Raw genomic sequence first — 25,733 nt, 5'->3', positions numbered from 1 at the left:
TTTTCCCATTTTGTGCTTGGTTATCAACAAAATTACTTCGCTGAAAACTCCGGTTGTTCACACAAGTACTCTGAAGTTGATTTTAAAAAGATGCATGAGAAGAGGAAAACACTTGCTGTGGACTTCAGTTCGACATTCAAATATACGTACGGTGTTTTATCAATTAACAATTCTTATTTTCATTCATATATCGACTCGATATATCCCAGTGAACTTGAAATAACACGGAGTCTGTCACATCATACGTAATTGGATGTTTTACTTAGTATAAACGAAAAAAACCATGTGAAAATGACTTCAGCATTCCCATTGCCAAATTTCCTAATCTATATATGTAGTAATATTCCAATATGGTGTTTGTCTCCTGACGTACCCACCATTCAAGATCTTTCTCTAAGTGTGATCAATTCTTAAATCGAGGCATGCTACTCACTAATACATAAATGTTACAGGAATTTCAACAAACTCGTTTAAAGTCAGCATTTGGTGAGTTCTATGTTATAGTTAAAGTACATTTTATCGAGTGTACCATGGATAATCAAGGGGGCGGTGACGAGTTTGCAAAGATCGCTATAATGATTCTGCAAAGAACCACGAACGATAGTATTGTTCTCCCGCCTACCTCTAAGTCAATTCTCAAAAGTTAACATATTCGAATGATTTTTCAAAATTTTTATAGATATTTATATGAATTTTAATAAAACATTACTTTTTTGGGATACCAAAGAGAGATAACTTTATAATTTTGGTAAAACTTGAGTTTTTCACTATAGAAATCAATGGAAAACGGAAAATATTTTTAAAACATCTTTCCCCCCAGTGAAACAAAAATTTCTTTTTACAGGTAATATGGACTGTCATTTTACAAATTTATGCCAAAGCGTTTTGTGTTTCACGGGGGGGAACATATGTTTATAGACAAAAAACGAAAAAAATGCTGATTTTTCACTAATTTTAAAGTTATTTTCAGCTAAATAATTGTATTTTATCAATTTATATATGTTTTATTTATTTGCGTAAAACATATGAAAAGATATGAGATACATTTTATCATATTTAAAACTATTTCAAAATATGGTGATTCTTGAAAGTTCGATTTCACTAGAAAATATCGTCTACCCCCCTTTTTTCGAGAGCTGAAATTAATGATAATTTACTATCTAGCGCTGGAATTAAAATGATTAATCAATTACCATAGAACTGTTCTTTGTATTAAACAAAGATTTAATGACCAAATTGCCATTAAAATTGAATTTAATGGGTGCAAAATGTAGGCGGGAATCAAGAGTTAGAGTACGTAGTTCTTTTGTCCTATACTCGGCACTCAGGGCCATTGATCAGGGAGGGGTCTTTTTCGTGCCACCACCTACTGACACGGGACCTCGGTTTATACGGTCTCATCTTAAGGACTGGTCCCCACGTCCCGCAGTGGGATTCGAACCCGCGACTCTCTATAATGACTTTGTTAGCAAATCCACCTATCATTGGGTCGTATTCCTGCTGACTTAAATTGTCTCATACCAATTGTTAGGCCGTTGTTATGCCATCGTTATGGAAGATTCGGTGTTTCACAAACACATCTTGTTTTTATACTGAATGAGGAAAGCTCTGTTTACCTGACCAATAAATAGGGCTCACGGTGTGACCGGTCAGTGAGGGATACTGACTCCTCACAGGCACCTGATCCTACCTCAGGAATCTCCATTTTGACCCCTCTTCACAAATCTGTATTGCTTATAATGATCGCTGTTCATAAGCTTCATCTTTTACATTTTTGTAAGAATTGTAGTAAATATTCAGAAAATTTATTTGTTGTAAATGGAAAAATTAGATTAGAAATAGTCTTCATGACCAGATTTAAGTGATGTTGATGTGGTAGAAGATACTCTACCCGAATATCATTTGTTTTGGTTAAAGTTGATGTCTTAATGCTATTTACATGTAATTGAAAAGTTTTAAAATTTAAAAATTTTCAAAAGTCCTTTGGAGATTTTTTATCCACATTTGATATACATCACTTCTTGAATATGTTGTGGCACAAAGTGTCTGAAGTTCCTCCAATATTTCTCTTATTTATTCCAGGTAATAAGACATAAAACAAAGTTTTTGGAGCAATCACATTCCCAAGTAACTACCAGACCAAACTGCATAACTGAGGCATCTACACTACTGTAGTACATATTATTGTGAGACTTTGCTTTATATTTTTTGAGATGATCTGTAATCTTTATTGTTTGGTTGTTGCTGTACCTCCATTTTCAGGATTGTCCCCGGGCAATGAACATAAAAAAGTCACCAAAAGGAAGAAAATTGGTCTTTTTTAAAAACAACAAAATGACAAGTAATGGTTGCTGCAAACAATATTTATTACATCAATAACAAAACAAATATATATATACATATATTTATATCTCATTTAAAAATCATTTTACAACATAAACAGAGTAAAATAAAAGCTTTGAAAAAAAATCTTTACCATAAGGCTTTTCAAAAATCCTTGATTTTGATAAAAATACATGTATTAATAACTATAACAATTCCTCAAATCGTAAGTAACAGAGCAGGCAAATATGAATTACCGGTACAATGTTGCATCAAGTGGAACTACATTTTGTATATTTAATATTGATAGTCTAATTGAAATTTCCCTACACACTACAAAATTAGTCCTAATAATACAAAACAATAATGCACCTTGGTCTTCACAGAACAAATAGCAGGAAAATTTTCACAGGGATTCACATGATTGATAAAAAAAAAACTTTTTATTTTTTTCTTCGATCTTCCGAATTACCTGATTTAATAGCAAAATCATGACATTTCGTATGGTCATTTCTCCTAAATAAGAGTTCCTTCACAAGGCACCAATATGGGCATTATCTACATCAATCTTTATGTTATATTTGGCATTATATACTAGTATATGTATCTAAATAACAAACAATTTCATGTTTTCTCTACATCTCTTAACTGTAATGGCTAACATATTATTTATATTAACAAATACACTATAAATTTATTTATGAGGGTTGCTCAAAATTCTGCAGATATAAGCATCATTTTGTGGTACCCTTGTATCACAAATGCTACAAAGGATATACCGGTACTAGCCTCAGTCTACACAATTTGTAGACAAGGCCAAAAAAAATTAATCAATTGTTTCTCAGGCCAAAAAATTCAAAATTCAATGCGGCAGGCAGTTTTTTTTTTTGTTTTTTTTTTGTAGCAGGTTTTACATCTTTTTTAAGCCATTTGTTCAATAAAATGATAATATCTACCAATTCTTAATTTTTGGTCTCTGAAATTAGTTATAATATGTATTCAACTTTAAATAATGTTATTCCAAACATTCATTTAAAAGTAAAACTATAGAATATTGTAAATTTAGAACAAATGTGTTGTTTTCCTAATAAAAACGTCTATCTTAGCATTTTTGAAAAGGGGAATAACTCAATTTTCATTTTCAACTTGGAAAAATAGAAAATTGAGTTATTTCCCTTTTCAATATGTCAATAAAATTGATCAATGCGGCCGTTTTTGAACTGATGCGGCGGTGCCTGAGAAACAATTTATTAATTTTTTTGGCCCAACCCTCATTCATTTTACATACTGTAGAAATACTTTTTTCCCACATGGTGTTCATCCATATTATGTCCTACATGAAATAAATTACCATTTAATTTCTCTGGCAAACTAAAAGTATATTTAAGGCATATGTAGGCAACCAATCTAAGAAATTGGCATAAATTTATACCAGCTAATTGGTTATAGAAATTCTGATTGTACTGAATTGTGAACTTGAGGAAAAAAAGTATGTTTACAGTATGTACATACATTGTATGTAAAATAACAAGAAGTTGTTAAAAATACATGTATATTGATAAAAGTAATAAACTGTGACCAGTCTTACATGAACTATACCCATAAAACAAAGACAAATGCCCCAACAAATTCGAGGTCAAAGATTTAACCAGAAGTCAACCATTTAAATATGATATTCAGGCTTTTAAACCCTGATTAATACTCACATGAATTTTAAATGATAATAACATTATCAGCTTCAAAGATGAGAGACAAAAGATTTCTTCGAAGCATAATCATTGAAGGGGATGTGAAAGAGACAAAGTTTTACAAAAAAATTACAGAGAAGTCTACAAATAAGTCTTGTCTAGATTAAATGCACATAAATACAGTTCTGCCATTATACTATAATTGAAAGCTTTAATTATGTTGCAGATTTTTCAGGGTCACAGATCTAGGACAAACCATGTTCATTTAAAACATTCCTATTGTCTCTTGTATTATAAAGCCAAATTCAGAAACGTACCCAAGATATAATCCATAACAGTAAATTAGTAATGGTAAATAAAATGGTTGATACAATCATACACAGATAGAATCAGTAATATGACAAGATTTGTTTACAACATGCATGGCCAAAAAAAAAAAAAGGTCCATGAGTCACAATGCTCACCTGAGTAGTTAATATGACCCTTCTTGTTTTTATAGATTCTTTTTCCTAAGTACATGTATTTCCATGTAAACTTGTTCACCCTTGTGAAAAAAAAGATTTCTGACAATATTTTTTTTTTCCTATGGAAAAACTTTCATTGCCCATAGTGTCCACCTTACCCCAGGAGCCATGACATGAACAACCTCCAATCTATGCTATGTCAGAAAGCTTTCACATCTAATTTTCATCTTTTCTGGCCTAAGTGATTCTTGAAAAAGCAGAAAGACTTTTTTTAAATGACTCCACCCCATTTTTTAGTTACTTTTTCTTAATGATCTTCCCTTGAAAGAGGATGTGTCCCTTTTAGAAACTTGAATTTCCTTTATCCAAGGACTGTACTCTGTGTCAAGTTTGGTAGAAATTGGTCCAGTGGTTCTTAATAATCTTTAGAATGTCAAATAATAGAAAGTTTACAACAAGGACAACAACTCACACAAACTGGACAAATTTTGATCAGAAAAGCTCAGCCTTTGCCTCAGATGAGCTAAAACCATTATCTAGAGCCAATATTATATGTTTACCAACTTTTTAAAATAATATTTACAACACCTCTCAAAACACTACTACATAAAATAAGTACATTTTCTTTAAAATAAGCTTTACCAATAAAACACATGATCTCAAAGCTTCATTTTATTGTAAGGAACCAAGTGAAGAGTATGTAACATATCATGGAATAAACAGTAAAACATGCTTCTAATGAACTCATGCTATAGCCAAGTGAATCATTCATTCCTTGTGAGTTTAAAGCATATCAAGAAGCTTACAAATGTAAAAGAATGTTTATAATGAAGCAAAATCCAGTGCCCCTGGCACTAATTTGTTATATGTGTGTTTTACTGAATGTGTTTGCACCTGCAAAATTAATAATATCAATTAAAAAAAACATCATATTTTGATTTTGGCAAATTTTGTGAGTATCAATACAAATTATTAAACTGATAATGTCCTTCTACCCCTAAGAACTCACAGTTGTTAATCAGGGTTGGGCCATAAAACTGAGATGAACTCACTTTTGATTTCAGTCTCACTATTAATTCCTTTGGAAAAAGTGAGACTTAGATTAAAAGTGAGCTTGTCTTTACAGTTTTATGGTCCCCAGGCCAAATATCAATGTTGTGGTCATCTTTTGATCTTACTCTTTTCAGCAAATGACCTAATAATTTTACTAAATAAATATTCGATATCATCTTACTCTTTTCAGCAAATGACTTATTAATTTTACTAAATAAATATTCACTATCATCCTTATAATCAATTATAATTAACTCATATGTCTTCCTTTGGACAATCACCCCACTTTTAATTCAGATTGGATCGATGGATGTACACAGTGATAATTGTACAGGCATTAGCAGTGAAGTCTCAATTTCCCCTGTTTTCCTTATAAACTAGAATAAATTAAGACAATTCCATCAAAAATCAGCTTGAACCCTCCATTTTATATTTATGCTTATACGGCAAAATGTTTCAAATTTAATTATAACACTGATATTATGGAAAAATAAATAACTGAAATACTACAATTATTAGAAGCATTTTTTTTTTTCTATTTAATCATTATAAAATATGCAAACAATACTGAGAGAAATTGTTTTGTCCAAATGCTGTTATCATTATTTACTGCAAGTACACTGCCACATATTTCTCCTGAATTGTACTTTAAAGTGCATGTACAGCGTATTGTGACAAATTAATCTAAGAAATCTGCATGATTTTCTATACCCACATATTAAACAGAAATTGTAATTCTCTTGAAATATGACCAAATATATAGAAAAAAAGAATGTTTACAGATCTTATATAGCTTCATTGATAATTTAGATCATATTGTTAAATGCTAAGAAAAAAATCCTATAATAATGCTCAAATCATTGTTTGTTGGGATTGCTTTAAAGTGTGAAGTATTTGACTGTTTACAGTGATATGGGAAGGTGCAGTAGATAGCTCTAGTTGCGACGGGGATTTATAATACAACTCAAAAGGTCAAAACTGATACATCTAAAATCATCCACTGGGTTTTTGTTTTTAAAAAGTAATACATCTCAGGTAATCAATAATGGAAGAATTTGTTTTATTATATGGGAATAAAACAAGTATTACTTATGAAATTTTCACTTGTGTAAAATGAACTTCTGAATTGAACAAATGATATATAAATTATATAAACATGGTATACTTAACAAGGAAATTTCTGATTTGCAATGACTATATGGAGAGATCATTTCAATGATACAGAAAATTGAAAAAAAAAGTCCGAAAATGGATTCTTTTATCACTGCCTATTTCAACCAGTAGTAAAATCAAATATTGAGTGAGATTAATGGAATGTTAAATTTGACAAATGATTATGTATTAATATCCTGCAGCACTGAATGAAAAAAAAGCAATAATCATTTCAATTTTTTTTATCTAAATTGCAATGTACCCTGTAGTCATAATTTTGATTATATTATGCATCAATTTATATATATTTCATATTGCGTGTTTGCATCAATGACAATTCTACTTTAAATCATTCTTCTAATGAGACAAACATAATTTTTTCCTGTAAAATTCAACTACTTATATTTCATATGCCAAGTTTGGTTGAAATTGGCTCATGAAGTAATCAAAAGAAGATGGAAATACATAGACAGTTTACAGGTAAGCTAAAACACCAGGACAAAGATCCACTGTAACAGTTGCACAGAAGCTGCTGGGTGAAGTCACAACAGAGATTTCAACTTTTAATGCTACGAGCTGATAGGTGAGATGAAATGACTACATCTATCTCAGCTCCCACCGAGAATGTCAGTCGCAGGCGCGAGTATCAAGTTAAAACACCAGGAAAGCTGTCACTGGTAGATGACAAATAATCCGATCAGTATACTAACAGTCCCGTCCCCTACTGCTAAGTAAATCTGCACAGCTTCAGCAAAAACAGGCATCATATTCATGTTGTCATGATCAGGTTCTTATATTTCTATACAAACTTGTGATATAACTCTAAAGTACAGAGAGAATAATACTGACATTTACGATTTTCCAAGTCACATCCTGTTTCAGCCCGAGACACCAATATTAACCCGAGGCCAGAAGGCTCGAGGGCTGATAGTGGGAGAAGGCTGATACAGGGTGTGATATGAAAGGGTAACTAATATGTCTTAAAATTTTCAGTATATAACATAGAAACAAAATACAATTGACAGCTCACGTCTTTAATATTGAGCAAACAAACTTTTTTTTTTAAATCATTGACTATAGCTTATTAAGTTATTATATCAAAAAGCAGTAATTTATATTGAAGAGAATGTGACCAAAGAAATAGGTACTGTACTATATGTAACCAACAGCACTGTTTTTGTTTAGGAAAAATCTATCAGGGGTGTGATATAAATCTGTATCAGCCCTGCAGGATCCGTAAATATACAGCGAAGGCGTATAACAAATTTGGTATTCATTACATAGTAGTACGTAATAAAATAATAAATGTAGTGAATATTAAAACACACCAGTAAGAATAGCACTTCTATGATAATAATCAAACAAAAAAATAATAAAAATTCCAAAGTTGATGGTAAAATATTATGTATATTTCTCCATCTTAAAGAAATAAAGCACCTGTCTTTCTTATAATTAAGTTGTTTACAATGTAGTTCCATCATATAGAAGGTAAAAAAAATCAATGAGACAATTACAGCTGATACATGTATATATTGTAATCTATGAATACGATTTTCAAATCCTGCATTTCTGATAAATATAATTTATTCATTTCTTAAAAATTCACGTCATATTAGTTTGCAGAAATGCTTTTCATATATATTCTTGTTTTGAATGAATTTTAATAATACAATTATTTACAAATTATGCACTAGTAAATGATGATTTTAGATTTTTAAAATGCTCAAATATCCTTTGGTTGGAATGAATATGTGAAAAAACTAACATTAAAAAATATTTGAGATAACTGGTGATTTTCAATATCCCACTTGTAAAGGATATAATCTTCAGACATCTACAAACTGTGGCCTATAACATTGGGATGTCTAACACCATAATTCTTTCCATGACAAAAATTGTCCTTTTTGACGGTACTACTTGCCCACCTGTTCGTACTGAGACAGCTTTTTTAATAATTTTGTGTTTTCTTCCTTCATCCTCTTGACTTCATCTTTGAGTGCGTTGTTTTCTTTCTCTAGATACCCAGCCCTCAGTGCGATTTGATTTTCTTTGATACGGCGGGCCTCTCGTGATCGTTTGGCCGCTACATTGTTTTTCAGACGCCTCGACCAATACTTCTCATCCTTACAATCTTCTGGTACAAAAACCTGAAAAGTCCAACAAAATACTAACCAACAGATGTCTTATTAAATCAGTCAAAATCCTGAAAAGTCCAACAAAATAAAATCCACCAGATGTTTTATTAAATCAGTCAAAAACCTGAAAAGTCCAACAAAATACAATCCACCGGATGTCATTAAATCAGTCAAAAACCTGAAAAGTCCAACAAATACGACCCACAGGATGTCTTATTAAGTCAGTCAAAAACCTGGAAAGTCCAACAAAATACACTGTACAATCCGCCAGATGTCTTACTAAATCAGTCAAAAACCTGAAAAGTCCAACAAAATACACTGTACAATCCACCGGATGTCTTATTAAATCAGTCAAAAACCTGAAAAGTCCAACAAATACAATCCACCGGATGTCTTATTAAATCAGTCAAAAGCCTGGAAAGTCCAAAAAAATACAATCCACAGGATGTCTTATTAAATCAGTCAAAATCCTGAAAAGTCCAACAAATACAATCCACCGGATGTCTTATTAAATCAGTCAAAAACCTGAAAACTCCAACAAAATACAATCCACAGGATGCCTTATTAAATCAGACAAAAACCTGAAAACTCCAACAAAATACAATCCACAGGATGCCTTATTAAATCAGACAAAAACCTGAAAAGTCCCACAAAATACAATCCACAGGATGTCTTATTAAATCAGTCAAAATCCTGAAAAGTCCAACAAAATACAATCCACCGGATGTCTTTTTAAATCAGTCAAAAGCCTGAAAAGTCAAACAAAATACAATCCACAGGATGTCTTGTTAAATCAGTCAAAAACCTGAAAAGTCCAACAAATACAATCCACCGGATGTCTTATTAAATCAGTCAAAATCCTGAAAAGTCCAACAAAATACTATCCAACAGATGTCTTATTAAATCAGTCAAAATCCTGAAAAGTCCAACAAAATACAATCCCCCGGATGTCTTATTAAATCAGTCAAAAACCTGAAAAGTCCAACAAATACAATCCACAGGATGTCTTATTAAATCAGTCAAAAACCTGAAAAGTCCAACAAAATACAATCCACACGATGTCTTGTTAAATCAGTCAAAAGCCTGAAAAGTCCAACAAAATACAATCCACCGGATGTCTTATTAAATCAGTCAAAATCCTGAAAAGTCCAACAAATACAATCCACAGGATGTCTTATTAAATCAGTCAAAACCTGAAAAGTCCAACAAAATACAATCCACTGGATGTCTTATTAAATCAGTCAAAAACCTGAAAAGTCCAACAAAATACACTGTACAATCCACCGGATGTCTTATTAAATCAGTCAAAAACCTGAAAACTCCAACAAAATACAATCCACCGGATGTCTTATTAAATCAGTCAAAATCCTGAAAAGTCCAACAAATACAATCCACCGGATGTCTTATTATATCAGTCAAAAACCTGAAAAGTCCAACAAAATACAATCCACAGGATGTCTTTTATATACAATATATGTTTTTAAAATGTGTGTCTGTTGATAAAGTAAAAAATACAATCCACCTGGATGTCTTATTAAATCAGTCAAAATACTGAAAAGTCCAACAAAATACAATCCACCGGATGTTTTTGTAAATCAGTCAAAAACCTGATTGGGAAAGTCCAATATATATATATGACCCATATATTTCTTATTAAATCAGTCAAAATAAAAATTTTAATTAAATCACTGATCAAATAATCATGAATGCCTTTAATTATTGTAAACAAATTGGCACAAAATTGAAGAAACTAAACTTGTATATATAAAATATAGATTATAAAAGTCCAATTAAAATTTTAATCCACAGTGTGTGTTTTTTTAAATCAGTCAAAAACCAAGAGCAGCTGAAAATTAAACATGCAACAAAATACAATCCACCGGATGAAAATTTTATTAAATCAGTCAAAATATCTTGAAAAGTCCAACAAAAAGTACAATCCACCGGATGTTCCTATTAAAGATTTAAAATTGTAGCTGTTATTAATACAAATACAATAAAGTCGAATGTGTTATTAAATCAAGTTGATATAAAAAGTCTAAAAATTCTTAACAAAATATTATGTGTTCCAACAATAGTGTCTTTTTAAATCAGTCAAAAATTTCTGTTTTAATTAGTCTAAAAATGCAATTCACATATTTTTTTTAAATCAATTATAAAAGCTGAAAAGTTTAAACTTTCAATCCATATGCTGTTCTGTATGTTTGTCAAAATACTGAAAAGTCCAATGCATTGGTTATGAACATAATGTGTAATTTTCTTTCATTTAAAATTGTTGCTCCTAATAATATAATAAATTGTATATAATTATACACATTGTTGATGTCTTGTTAAATCAGTCAAAAGCCTGAAAAGTGTCCATATAAGGAAATACAAAATATTAAATCCACCAGTTTTTGATGTTCTCATTAATATTCAGTTAAAATATTTCTGAAAAGTCCAACAAATACAATCCAACTGCGGAATGTGTGTATGCAAATTATTTTGCATAAAGTCAGTCAAAATCCTGAAAAGTCCAACAAAATACTATCCAACAGATGTCTTATCAAATCAGTCAAAAACCTGAAAAGTCCAACAAATACAATCCACAGGATGTCTTATTAAATCAGTCAAAAACCTGAAAAGTCCAACAAAATACAATCCACCGGATGTCTTATTAAATCAGTCAAAAGCCTGAAAAGTCCAACAAAATACAATCCACCGGATGTCTTATTAAATCAGTCAAAATCCTGAAAAGTCCAACAAATACAATCCACTGGATGTCTCATTAAATCAGTCAAAAGCTTGAAAAGTCAAAAAATATGCAAACAAACCAATTTTTTTAAATCAGTCAAAAATCCTGAAAAGTCCAACAAAATACAATCCACCGGATGTCTTTTTAAATCAGTCAAAAGCCTAAAAGTCCAACAAATACAATCCACTGGATGTCTATTATCAGTCAAAATCCTGAAAAGTCCAACAAAATACTATCCAACAGATGTCTTATTAAATCAGTCAAAAACCTGAAAAGTCCAACAAATACAATCCACCGGATGTCTTATTAAATCAGTCAAAATCCTGAAAAGTCCAACAAATACAATCCACTGGATGTCTTATTAAATCAGTCAAAAACCTGAAAAGTCCAACAAATACAATCCACCGGATGTCTTATTAAATCAGTCAAAATCCTGAAAAGTCCAACAAATACAATCCACTGGACATATCTCATTAAATGTCAACATGCTTTATTTAATATCAAAACATGCATGCATAACAAATACAATTTTTTTTCCATTTCCAATTTTTATCACTGCAAATGATACAATATTATTTCATTAATTTTTTTATCATTAAAGAGAGTTTGTTTTGAGTTTTCCCCCTATTGCATGCATATAAAGCTGAAATTTGTACCTTCCATAAACTAAAAATAAATGAAAAAGTATTTTGGACACTGAAAAAATCATAGGCTTTATAGGTGTTAAGTATGTACTGATTGTATCTATTTTATTTTCATTATGAGAAACAGCCATTTACTCCCAGATGAAGACAACAAAATATACTTGAAATTACACTTTGTAAAGTTATGTCCCTTGACTACCAACTTTGGGAAAAAACCATAGAATTCTCAAACTGGCCTTTATAGTTTTCAGGATTGTAACTTTGTCATTCATTATTTGTCTTAAAAATAATTGTTGGATCTTGTATTTTGATTGATGGGGTATATAAATTACCTTATATTGAAGGAATAAAAATCAATACAGTCAGTTAGTTGTGTAAATTATAGGGTAGATACTCTAATTGCATGAAAAACATCAGAATTAGAAGTTTTCAGGTTGCACTGTACAGAGAGTTTGTTTTGAGTGGGTTTCTATTAATGATATCAAATTTGTTACCTTTCTTGATTTCTTGATAATGGGCTGGGGCTTCAATTCTTCATCTGTAAATTGACACTTCCTGGGATCAAAGTTTTCTTGTCCTACATTTTTTAAAGAAATTAATTATAAATAATATTTCCACTGTCTCACAAGAGGCCCATAGGCCTTTACACTAACCTAAGTTTTTCAGGCTATAATAAACACATTAATCCCACCTGGAATTCAACTCTGATTTGTGACAAAAATTCTGTGTTGGTGATAGATAATAAAGTCTCTGTACATGAAGCCAATATCTCTATGAAGTTTATGAGGACAGAAATAAGGTACATTAATGTACAAACAGATCTACTCTGGGACTGATCCCTTGACCTTGGAACCAATCGTATTAAAATTAGACTTTCTGAAATCTGCTAATTCACTTTCTTAACATCTTAAAACTACCAAATCCATCAGACCTGCAAGCAACACAAATTGAAAATTAGTAGATGTCAGATGAAAACGACCATAAGATAAATGCACTTGGGCCTGAAGCTATGGCTGTGAATTTCTAAATCTTGGGAAAGGTCTCATTCCTTATTATAATCAAGCTAATCATTTGACTGCTTTAACTCCAAGATTAAGGAAAAAAGAAGATTTTTGACAAATACATTCATTCAAATGGTTTGGGTTAAACCTCTAGGGCCTGAAGACCGGCCAGAGGCTGCAAGAGCCGCAGTGAAGACCATGAAATTCTCAATTCCTCATCCCTTTTAATCATATATGCTTATTATACAACAACTGGTACATATAGTTTACATCCTCTTGACAAGCGAAAACGGAAAATAACTGAAAAAAATGCAAGTGACCTAATTTAAAAAAGAAGTATTACTCCTGAAACTCATTAAAGTGAGCCCTTGCACCGAGATCGTTAGCTGCAGTAATTATGACATGTTTGGGTATTGATTTAGAGAATAAAACCTATAAACTGGGGAAGAAGACACCGGATCTTGGGCTGACTTCTTTCTGATGAATAATTTAATTAATGAAAGAATCAGCAAGCACAATGAGAAAGCAATAATGAAATCCCTGTCTTAAATAAAATTCCTTGCCGTGTCTGCAGTGATTTGACATACAACTGGTTTTTTGCCCTTTTCCAGGAGTGGCAGTGTAGACTCAATTTAGGACAAAGCTCGATCACTACTGCTAACACATTTAATTCAGGACAAAGCTATACTGCTAACACATTTAATTAAGGACAAATCTATACTATTAACAGTATACAGTTTTTACTTTACATTTAAGTTCGAGAAAATTAGCACTTGGACTTGAGCATGGCAATTTTATGATAAATAAAATATTGATCCTTGATCAAGTGTCTTTTTGTTACAAATTGAGTCAAGTTTAAGTGCAATCGACAAAAAAAAAAAAAAAGAAAAGAAAAGAAAAAACATGTGGTAGATGATTAAACAATAGAAAGAATTCACTGAAATATCTATTTTTAGTTACCATGACATAATAGACCATCTATAATTGGATTATGTCTTGTGTACCATAAATTTAATTGAAATCTGAGATCAAAGCTGTAATATATGTACATGCATATGCCATTTTGAGAAAAATTCTTTGAATTTCTTATTTTTATAACCATGACAACATCATTCATTCAAATCAAAATCTGATAAAGAAAATTTTACGTCAGAGTATTTAAAGTCTACTTGTCTTAGAAGTATCTACATTTTATTGAAATAAGTTCAAAACTGTAAGAAAAGAAGCTTGAGGCTTTGGGTAAAATAATTATGGGAACTAGCCCCCCTCATCTTCTAGAGTTTCCTTAAAGAATTTTATAAGAAATACTATTAACAACATGTTAAGAAAGTAAGAGTATGAAATATCATGTGCTAATGTTTTTTAAACTGTTTTTCACACTGATACTTATTGACGAATATCTGTCATTTTGCTCCAGTTCATCTCAATAACTGACAGCTGTACAGTTATCACTGTATGGTAGTCATGGAAATATATATATATATATTACCTGGAATGGATGCTAGAGCCAAGTCATTTGGATTGACTTCGTACTCTGCCACTGGACTACGTGAGGGAGGATTGGACTGGTTAGAGCTAGCCTGGTCCACATCCCCTCTCCGTCTGACACTATCTGCATGGTCTACAACATAAAATGTACAGTGAATGACATCATTCTGACCAATCAACTCAGTAGTGTTCAGAGAGATATCAGGAAATAAAGTCAGGTCCTTATGCACTGAAATAAAAAATAAAGAAGCACAGGGGGGTTAAATATATGTCTTTAGATATACACTGTACAGTCATGCATGTACATGTTTTTTTGAATGAAAAAGCTTAAAATATTATGGGAATTAGGTTTCTTGAAGGAATTTTGTTCATTCAAAATAGAAATTGAATTTTTAACAAACAAGAATATTTGTGGCATCCTTGGTAGAAAATTGGGTTTCAAGATGTCAAAAATATGAAAAGTTTACAAACAGATAGACAGACAGATAGACGGATGACAAAACAAGATCAGAAAAGATCATGTAAGCCTTTGGCTCAGGTGAACTAAAAATGCAGAATTTTGTTTGCATAGCCTAAAGCAGAGGCTCATATGAAAAATTATTGAAAAGGGTGAACATGTAAAGATAACAACCAGTGATTGAACAAAAAGAACTTCTAACAACACAAATCTGTGAACAATGCATATAAACACAGACCCCTGGAAATGTGAGAGGTGGGATCAGGTGCCAAGGAGGAGTAACAATCCCCTGCTGACAATTCACACCTGTTGTGAGCCACATGTATTGATCAAGTAGATGGAACATTGTGTTTCAAATTTAGTACAAAATTGAGGTCTAACAAGTGGTTTGAAACAAGTCAACTATAGTATGACGAAGTGATGGGTAGTATTTGCTAATAAGGTCATTATAAACACAGGAGTATTTGAGAAATGCTGACTTAAATGAGGTTGTTGAAACCTTGTAACATAAACTTAAGATGTGAGTAGCTGTCTTGCTTTAAAAATTGATCGTACTCAGGGTATGATGCTCTTGAGTAGCGAATAAATTTGGAGAAATATTAGCATCATATGCAGATGATAGCAAAATATTACTACATAAATTAAGAGAGGAACTATTCTATGTAAACAAAAAAATGTTAATTGAAAGTAAAAAATGTACTCAAGAACCCTAAATGAATTTTTTATGTTAGTTTTATCTTAACATTTTAAGGTCAGATTTGGGAAGAAACTCCTCACAGTGCATGTAGTAAATATGTTTAATCAAGATGCTTATAATTCTAGCAGGGGAATTCCTGGTGCTTCCCCTAAATCTGTTGTAGTTAAATCTCATGTCAACTTGATGCACAAGGCACATTAACTAAGACTAAAACATGGATTGAATCTCGTCTATTTATATAAAGGCAACATACTAGAATGAAACAAGCTAATTCAGAGAATTTGTGTCCCACGCTTAGGGAAAAAGTAAACCATGTGCAGTTCGGGGGGGGGGGGGGGGGGGGGGGGGGGATTTGGATCCCCCTGACTGAATTTGTAGAATTATTAAATGTATATATATGTATACTGAAGCAAATGAAATATGTCAATATGGATATAGAGATTTGATTGCTTATTGTTAATTATGTGTATAGAAGATTCTTTTTATATTGAATATTTATCACACTGTAATGATAATTTTATGAGTTTGTACAAGGCTAGACCTCATAATTTTTTTCATTTCACATGCTGAATACTATCATTTAGTAAAAAAAAGTATTTCGGTGAAAAAAAAAAAAAAGGAATTGCTCGAGATTCGAACCCGTAACCTCTCACATGTGAAGCGAGAGACATACCACTACACCACGGACTTGCTTTCAACTTGCGAAAATTATATGCAAAGATGAAGTCACATACATGTATATTTATTCACGTTCGATATTGTCAAAATTTCACACAATGCATGGTGTCTAATTTAAGCTTTATCAAACAGTTCTAATAGATGTAATAAGAATATAAAGTCCGCCGAGAACCTGTTTTATACGTAATAACTCTCCTCATGCCCCTGTGCTAAGAATAGCGACATGTAATACAACAAATACTAATAAAACAAACAGGACGGGACACTTTGAGAAGGGTGAGAGAGGCCCTAGGGTGTTTTGGTATAAAATTACCTTGCAAAAGCTCAAAATGGTGTCTTCCCACTTAGCCAAAATTCTGAAAATGTTACAGGTGACTGGTTTTGGCTAGGCGGGAATGGTGCACAGGTAAGGGGAGGGAGAGAACAAAAGAAATTAATTACAGGTGACCTATAGTCTGTTTAAGATTAACCACAAGAAATAGGTTAAAATTTACTTATTAAATGCTTATATTGCAATGAATGGTAACTGAAAATAATATTTGAAATTATATATATATATATATATTTTTAAATTTAGAATAAATTAATGCCATTTTTTCTAAATTGTTTCAATAAAATTAATTATTAATGAAGAAATAAAAAAAAAAATTAGTCTAATTTTTTTTTAAATTTGTAGATGATAAACGATTTGTATTCTTTTTTTTATTTTCTATATTGTGATTTTTTTTTTTTTAATTTGATTTTTTTTTTTTAATTTATTAAAAAAAAATTAAGTGCCAATTTTAATATACTTTGTATCACAGATATTTTAAAAATACATGTGAATGAAAGGTACGGTATTATAAATATCTTTAAAATCTTTAATCTAATATGTACTGTAGTCATGTGTTTAAACTTCAATTCGAATTATTTTGATTATAAAATTATTTATTAAAATTAAATATCACATTATTAGAAAAACATGAAAAAGATGACTGATAAATTAATATGTAAAAGTGTTTATTTTTAAAAGATAAACTTTTAGAAATAAATATGCATATATTAAAATGTTTTGTTTGAAAAATATGGTAAAACAAGATATTCTTTAATAGATACTCTATTTTATCATTCAAACATTTTTTTGTTCATTAAGAATTTGTTTGATAATATTTTATTGAATAAATACTATACAAATGGTTTGAAAACAAGTTCTAACAACTTACGAGCTTCTCACCATAAAATCCTACAACTGTCAATGTTTATACATGGGAAGAAGAAAAAACCTGTTGATATAAGAGTTAAATTAAGTTTTGCATGGACACTTTATGTATTTCTAGTAAACTATATATATCAGATTATATTATATTTTTACCATCAATTAATTTTTTTCTCACTTTTTCACAAGAAAATCGTTTTTTATTTAGATTCTCTTTAAATAAAACTTGATCATAAGTTATTTCCATTTAAAAATCATATGGATTTAATGTACCGTTATGAATTTTAAAATAATTTATATGTAGAACCTGATTAATTAATAATTATGTTATAAATCAAGTATTTATGATTATGTATTTTGAACTTATACACCACAGGTAATAAGTACAGGTAATAAGCTGAAAACAGACTATACACAGGTGACCACTCAGGTGTGAATATCCCAATTTTGGCTAGATGGGAATAAGAAATTCAGAATTTTGGCTAAGTGGGAATCCTCTCGAAATATCACCCGGAAAGGATATTGTTACACACAGAGAGTATGTATAAATTTACGACCTTGAACTTTGACCTTTTGACCTCAAACTCAATAGGGGTCTTCCTTAGGCCACAGGGAGTTGTTATGTAAAATTTCATTGCAAAAGCTCAAAGGGTTCTAGAGACATCGCGCGGAAACGAAAGTGTTAAAACAGACAGAATTTGCAAATTTATGACCTTGACCTTTGACCTTTTGACCTCAAAATCAATTGGGTTCTTCTTTAGTCCATAGGGAGTTGCTATGCAAAATTTCATTGCAAAAGCTCAAAGGGTTCTCAAGATATCGTGTGGAAACGAAAGTGTTACAGACAGAATGACGGACAGACCCAAATTAATATCCCCCACTTCTCAAGTGGGGGACAAAAATCTCAATGTGAAGGTTGCAATTTTAAAAAACACAAGTCAAAGACACTTCCTCTGCCAGAGATTGCAGTTAAATTAACCCGGATTTTTCTTTAAAGGTTTCTCTAGTGAATGACATTTTGTTGCTTTGGGATTAGATGGGCAAGATCTAGAGCAAAAATCAATACGTTTAAAAAAAACGCAGTAAGAGACACGTTACATCTTAACCACTCAGAATCAAACCATCCGTTACCCTAACATATCAAATTTTTACAAAGGTTTCACACCATTTCATAGCATTCAACAGAATTAATGTAGCTGTCAACATTTACATATACCATAACGACACAGCCAATCGTAAAAAGATTCCCTTTAATAGCTGGCATGTTAATTTGTTTGGAAGAAAATGCATGACATCACTACAAGTTAATGCAGTAAAATCTAGTCCACTTTTAAACATCATGCAGTTTTCAGTTTACAAGTGTCCCTCAGTGATAACTGATTTATGTTTTAAAAAAATAACAAGAGGCCAATGGGCCACAACACTCACCTGAGTAGCTTTGGTCCTGCTGTTCTTCATCTGATTTTCCTTCTTTTAATACCTATTGTGGCCCCACCCTTCCCCAAGGGGTCATGATTTAATAATTTAGAATCTACACTATCCAAAGATATATGCTTCAACTTAAATCAAATTTTCTGGTGCAGTGATTCTTGAAAAGGAGACTTTAAAAGATTAGATTCTTATAAATATTTCAATTTAAACTTGGATTCCCTATTGTGCCCTATAGCCCTATCCTACCCCAAAGTGTTACTAACAGTTATGTAAAAGTCAGTGCTTCCAGCAAAAGATAACATATAATAATGCAGTAATGTAAAAGTCAGTGCCTCTAGCAGTATTTATATAGTGTAAATGTCAGTGGTTCTAGCAACAGTGCTATATTGTAAAATCAGGGTTTCTAGCAACTGTTAACAGTATCAATCTGTATTGTAAAAGTCTGGACTTCCAGCAACAGTGCTGTATTTTAAAGCCAGGGCATCTAGCAACAGTTAGCAGATAGCAGTTCTGTAAAAGTCAGTGCTGCTAGCAATAGTTAACAGCTAGTATATATTGTTATAACCCTACTAAACATTCCCTTTATAATTTTTTCTTACTTAAAAAGACCAGCAGTTAATAATTTTGACTGTTTTCCCTGACTGTCAGTCCAAGAACTGTTAAAATTGACTTTTAAAAAAGACTGTTGCCCACTGATGTCATATGGCGCTAAACTGAGTTATCTTTTCATTCGGAAAAGGAGTATAACGAAACAGTTGTTCACAGGAGTCTTGGAAAATAGTCGACTTGTTGGACCAGAGTACAATCTGTTGCCTGCGGCCTACAGCCTTTCCTTGGGCAACAGTTTGCACTCCCGTCCAACAGATCGACTGTTTCCCTCTACCCCAGTCAACAACTGTATAGGAGTACTGTAAAAGTCAGGGCTTCTAGCAACAGTTAACTAACAGTATATAGAACTGTAAAAGTAGGAGTACAACAATTAACAGCATAAAAGTCAGGGCTTCTAGCAACAGTTAACTAACAGTATATAGCAGTACTGTAAAAGTCAGGACAACTAACAACAGTTAACAGCATATAGAATTAGTTAAAGTCAGGGCAACTAGCAACAGTTAACATGATTTAGCAGTACTGTAAAAAGCAGGACTTATAGCAACAGTTAACTGACAGTATATAGCAGTACTGTAAAAGTCAGGACAACTAACAACAGTAAACAGCATATAGGAGTACTGTAAAAGTCAGGGCTTATAGCAATAGTTATCTAACAGTGTATAGCTGTATTGTAAAAGTCAGGGCTTACAGCAACAGTTAACTAACAGTATATAGCAGTACTGTAAAAAGCAGGACTTATAGCAACAGTTAACAGTTTACAGCAGTATTGTAAAAGCCAGGGGTTCTAGCAACAGTTAACATCATTTAGCAGTTCTGTAACAGTCAGGGCAACTAGAAACAGTTAACAGCATTTAGAAGTACTGTATTAAGTCAAGGCTTCTAGCAGTTTTGTAAAAGTCAGGGCTTTTAGCAATAGTTAACAGTATATAGCAGTATTGTAAAAGTCATTGTTTCTGGTAACAGTTTTCAGCATACATAGGAGTTCTGTAAAAATCAGGGCTTTTAGCAATAGTTAAAAGTATATAGCAGTACTGTAAAAGTCGGGGCTTCTAGCAACAGTTAACTGTTTATTGCAGTACTGTAAAAGTCGGGGCTTCTAGAACAGACAATATATAAATATTACATATAGTTGAGTGTAACATTCCCCTCAAAAACCATTTACCCCTTACGAAAAAAATTCAAATTCTAATAATCTGAATTATATAAATTAGTAAAATTCCCCTTTTTTCTCCCAGTAACACCCCCAGTTTGTCCTTCGTGTAACCCACTTGATGCAGCCTAGTATTTATTTTAATAATAACAGACAAGTTACCAGTGATGTGTGGTTGAGGTGAGAGGTCCTTGTCCTGGGGCTGTTGTTGTGGTAGATTTGGTCCAATAGGATTCTCTGTTGATTTGTATGGGGAGGTCGGGCTTCTCAGGGCTTCGCTGTTAAAGTACGGAGGGCTGGGCTCATGGAGGCTCTCATACCCAGGGCTAGCTTTTGGGGACAGGCTCTTTTTGGGGGGAAGGGGAGACGGAACTTTGGGGGCAGTAGTTTGTAGCTGAATGAAATCCTCTGAGGGTGAAACTGAAAACAATATAATTAAAATTTTATCATTCATAATGATTTAATCATTGTAAATATATGTCCCACAAAAGACTAAAAGAAAACAAGTATATGAACATGATGAATAATGTAAATGTTAAATTGTGCATTATATGAAATTCCCTTTAACATGCTTAAATGAATTATATTTCCATCTCTGCATGGATTAAATGAGATGGCATTTGTCCCTTGCATATCCCTCCTCTTTTATCTTTTGTTTCAGTGATCTTGAATGCATGCCTTTCCCTTGTCCTTCATTGACACTGCATTTTTGGTTACAAAATGCATATTTTTATGCTTTCTCTTCTAGCATTATATATACATGATATATGATTATCTCTATGCTTTTACCTATTTTTAGTTTCTGTTTGCTGTTTTTCAAGCTATCATAAAACATCCTTGTTGAAGAGAGCGACCTTGAAGTCATGTGCCCCTACCCATCAGTTTACTAATCTTAGGTTTGTCAGAAAACTTCTTTGTTATTGTAACTTGAGAGGTATTTCCCTGGCTCAAGTATTTCTTACAAAGACATTTATAAAAAAAAAAAAAAAAAAAAACGTTGTTCATTATCCTCTAACTCTCTTGCTACAATAAATAAAAAATAAAGCATACAATCACATTTCCCCCCCCCCCCCTCGATCTTCCTTTTTGTTTGACAAAATGGCAGAAAATTGGGGTTAAGTTTACCTGACTTTCTCTCTGTGGGTTCCTGACATTGCTGATTGTCAATCTTTTTAGCTTCTGTGGAGGGAATCCCGTTCTCTGAGAGAAATTCATCCAGATCCATGTACTGTAAGCTGAATTCCCCATTGTCGCCCCCACCCACCTGACTAGCACTGTTCCATAACGTGGGTCCTAGAAAGGCAGAAGCGATTCCGTATCCCAGTGACACCTCTCCTTTTTTTTCTGCAGCTGAAAAAATTATTTTAATATTTGATAATACCAGTTTTCTTATTTTCATGTCATATACAATGTATGTAACAAAAGCACACTTATTAATGTATGAAGTTTAACTGTTTTGTAGGAACAGAAACAATTGCACAAAACCTTAAAAATTTGGAATTCTTTGATATATTTTTTAAATAAGCATGAATTAATATATATATATACACATAAAAAGGTTTTGTGAAATTGACCTTTTTAATTATCTGATTAATTAATTTAACTGTAGTGTAGTGGTTAATGTTGTTTATTTATTGACCGACTGGCTACTTTGAGTGCAAACTGGAATAAGAGGCCATCTGTCTTAAGTGGCAGTTTTCCAGACTTCCCAAAGGTGGCCTCTTAAAATAAGTTTGACTGTATTGACTGTTTGACTGTATATATACATACTAATAAGCTACTATACATTGTATGGTACTACATACTAAGATCATATACATTGTATGGTACCAAAGGTGGATCCAGGGCCTGCGTCCTGAGCATGCCCCCCCTGTTTGAAATTTTTGTATGTAAAATTTATATGTCCATTATCCTAAAATCAAGAAAAAAACATTGTTTATTTGTAAGAACTTGTCAGACCACAAAAAGGACCTTGCCTTAGACTCACTGGGGGCTTCAGTACAGCCACCAGACCCCTCTGCCTTCTATCCCCCCCCCCCTTTACAAAATTCCTGGATCCGCATGACTAGAGAAATTGACAACCATTGATTTTTTTAGTGAGTTTCTTCTATAGTAAAAGCTATGATTTCAGTTAATCAGTAATATGGAATAAGATTGGGTCTCAAAGAGTATCTCCTTAATCAACATATATCTCTTCAATTTTTGTCTGTTTCAATATATCAATACACAACTTATTCAAGTATACATATAGGCAAGTATTTAGTGAGTAATTTACAGTTAAACAGACTCTTTTTTGAAAATCTTGAATTTCATATAATTAAGTTGGATGCTGTCAGATTTATATTAATTCATAGTAATTTTTTTTTTTTCATTTCAAGTTGCACTTTCAAAATATACTTTAACCTCTTATCATACTGTTTAAATATAGATAAAAACTTTTTAAAACATTTATGTGGACTCTGCATTATAAATTAATAAATATTTTAAGTATTGCAAATGTGCAAATTTAAATGCACAGAATTTTTCAACTTTATTTAATGCAAATTTAATATACTGGCTACTTCCACTTAATTAAATTTTATAGTCATTATATGATATCATCATTCATGGACGTCAAAAAATGTCATCAAAGTATACTAAGTAGAAAAAACTCATGCACAATATATAAAATATCATGTCTAGATTCTGACAGATTCTGCTTTAATGAATATTCACGGGGATAAAGCGGCCTTTGTTTCATCACTTTTTAATAAATACAGCAAAGTTAAGAATATAAATGAAATGAAACATTATTGACTTGAAAAAATCAAAGTGATTTCCGAGTGAGGGTTCTTTTTTGACCTAGTATCAAAAGAAAACCATAATAATACATGTTTCGCGGATCCCCGCAATGCAGCTGCAATGTGCTTACTTGTTTTGCATGTTGTAATATACATAAAGGTGCATACTTACGTCTATTTAGCATAGGATGATGTTGCAGCTCCGGTATTTCCAGCAAATCCTTAAGGGTATAGCGCGCATCCCCGTAGCTATTAAAGGCCATCTTGCACCTGTTAAAAACACAACCACACTCATGTAAACTGACTGCCATGAAATTTCCCTTATCTGTGTCAATATATGTAAAAATATCTACCAATCAGCGCCTGCCAATGTACGCTACCTCCAAGTTTATTGATAAATTCATGTAAATGTCACGTTGAGACCAATGTGTTAAACTATCTGACTGCCATTTTATATATACTTGGTCATTAATGCACTTGTGCTCAGTGAAACTCCTTGGATAGAATCGGAGCTCATCCGTTATTCTAATTTTTTTTTACGATTTAAAAAGAAGCTGTATGCAGAAGTGGGCGTGGATTAATTAATGTAGTAGCATCAAGGACCTGTCAAGTAGAACGTATACTAGGCCTAAATTTATTTTTTTAAAATTCCATAATTATAACAATATATGTTTATTCACCAATCAAGGGCCCTCAGGGGGCATGAACAAAGAGAAAAAACTTATTGAAACTGTGTTAAGTGATCGCAAACTGTGGATATAATATTAGAGTACTACTAACTTGACATCAGCACATGCCCCTGAAATATATAAGGCCAGTCACCTAAAGTCTATACCATATCCTTAACAATTTTTGACAAGCAATAAAGCAGGGAAAAAATATCATGAAATCTTAAAATACTGTATACATGTGTACTTAATTCTTTAAAAGGCGGGCTTCATATTTTAGCGGCTTTAGCGCAGACAAGGATGCGCTAATTCTTGAATACCGCTAGGAATTCATTTTTCAATAGAATATACGACAAGAACATGTGTAGCGCTAATTCATGATTACGCCAACAACTGCATATCCATTGAATGCACTAAATTTTGAATACGCTAAATAATGTACACGTACAGTATTGAGAGGCACCCATCTGTAAATGAACCTTGTTTTCTAAAATGTGTTGGCAATATCATCTACCTCCCCTTGTCCATACGGACCCGCCAACTGACTCTCGGAAGTAAATACTTACAAGCAATTTCCATAATAATAAAAACTGAAAAATAATGGAAAATTTAAAAAAAAAATCTTTTTGAACGGGTTGCAGTCTTTTTGCGAAAATAAAGTACCAGAATTGTGCGGAGACATTCAATGTTATTCAAACAAAAGGGATTAAAGGTTTCTCTTTTAAAAAAAAAAAGAAAAAAAAAAACTTTCTCCCGTTGCGTTTAAAAGCAACAGTGACAGAAGTTTTTCTAACAACTTCAATAATTTGCAGAAATCCATGGACTGAATAATATACCTATAAATGTTTCAAAAAAATTAATGGGAGAATTAATTAATTGGAAAAGGGAAATTTTAAGGTTTAAAATTTCCCCAGTTTTGATGACAAAGGTCATGACATTCTAAAAAACAAAACAAAACAAAAAAAAAGCCTTGGAGGGACAACTTACTTGTTTTGACTTATTTGTTAAAATGACTTATTTGTTTTGAGATATTTTTTTGTTAGTTCATCCAAGGCTTAACTCAAGGATTATCAATACCTTTTCCATTTAAATTATACGAGCCATCTGTGGAAACTTGGAGAAGAAAATTATCGGAAAAAAAAATTGAATTTATTACAATAAAATATAAACTCCCAAACTGGAATTTACATTTAAGAACTAACTTTTAATAATTCAAAAATAATATTTACTTTAGAAGTTAAAAAAATTATCTAGATTACACAATCAATATGTACTGGATTATCAATACCTTTTCCATTTAAATTATACGAGCCATCTGTGGAAACTCCGGAGAAGAAAATTATCGGTTAGCTGATAAGGCAGGTAAAATCATTGTTTTTATTAGTCA

At 32.0% G+C, this 25,733-nt stretch overlaps 1 protein-coding gene across 1 annotated transcript; it reads right to left on the bottom strand.

Moving 5' to 3' along the window:
* Positions 1–8,314: 8,314 nt before the first annotated feature.
* LOC134273913 (thyrotroph embryonic factor-like) lies at positions 8,315–23,992 on the bottom strand. Its single transcript, XM_062756130.1, has 6 exons — positions 23,851–23,992; positions 22,024–22,248; positions 21,061–21,318; positions 14,683–14,814; positions 12,687–12,769; positions 8,315–8,826 (listed from the first exon to the last, which is right to left on the bottom strand). The coding sequence occupies exons 1-6, from the start codon at positions 23,987–23,989 to the stop codon at positions 8,593–8,595; spliced, it is 1,071 nt and encodes a 356-aa protein (XP_062612114.1). The 5' UTR covers positions 23,990–23,992; the 3' UTR covers positions 8,315–8,592.
* Between the last annotated feature and the right edge of the window lie 1,741 nt (positions 23,993–25,733).

The sequence above is a fragment of the Saccostrea cucullata genome, unplaced genomic scaffold (assembly GCF_032062105.1).
Source record: "Saccostrea cucullata isolate Sc308-1 unplaced genomic scaffold, CSIRO_AGI_Scuc_v1 ctg124, whole genome shotgun sequence".
In the NCBI taxonomy this organism is placed as follows: Eukaryota; Metazoa; Mollusca; class Bivalvia; order Ostreida; family Ostreidae; genus Saccostrea; species Saccostrea cuccullata.
The sequence above is the reverse complement of the archived record's forward strand: the minus strand, read 5'-3'. Positions and strand labels throughout refer to the sequence as shown.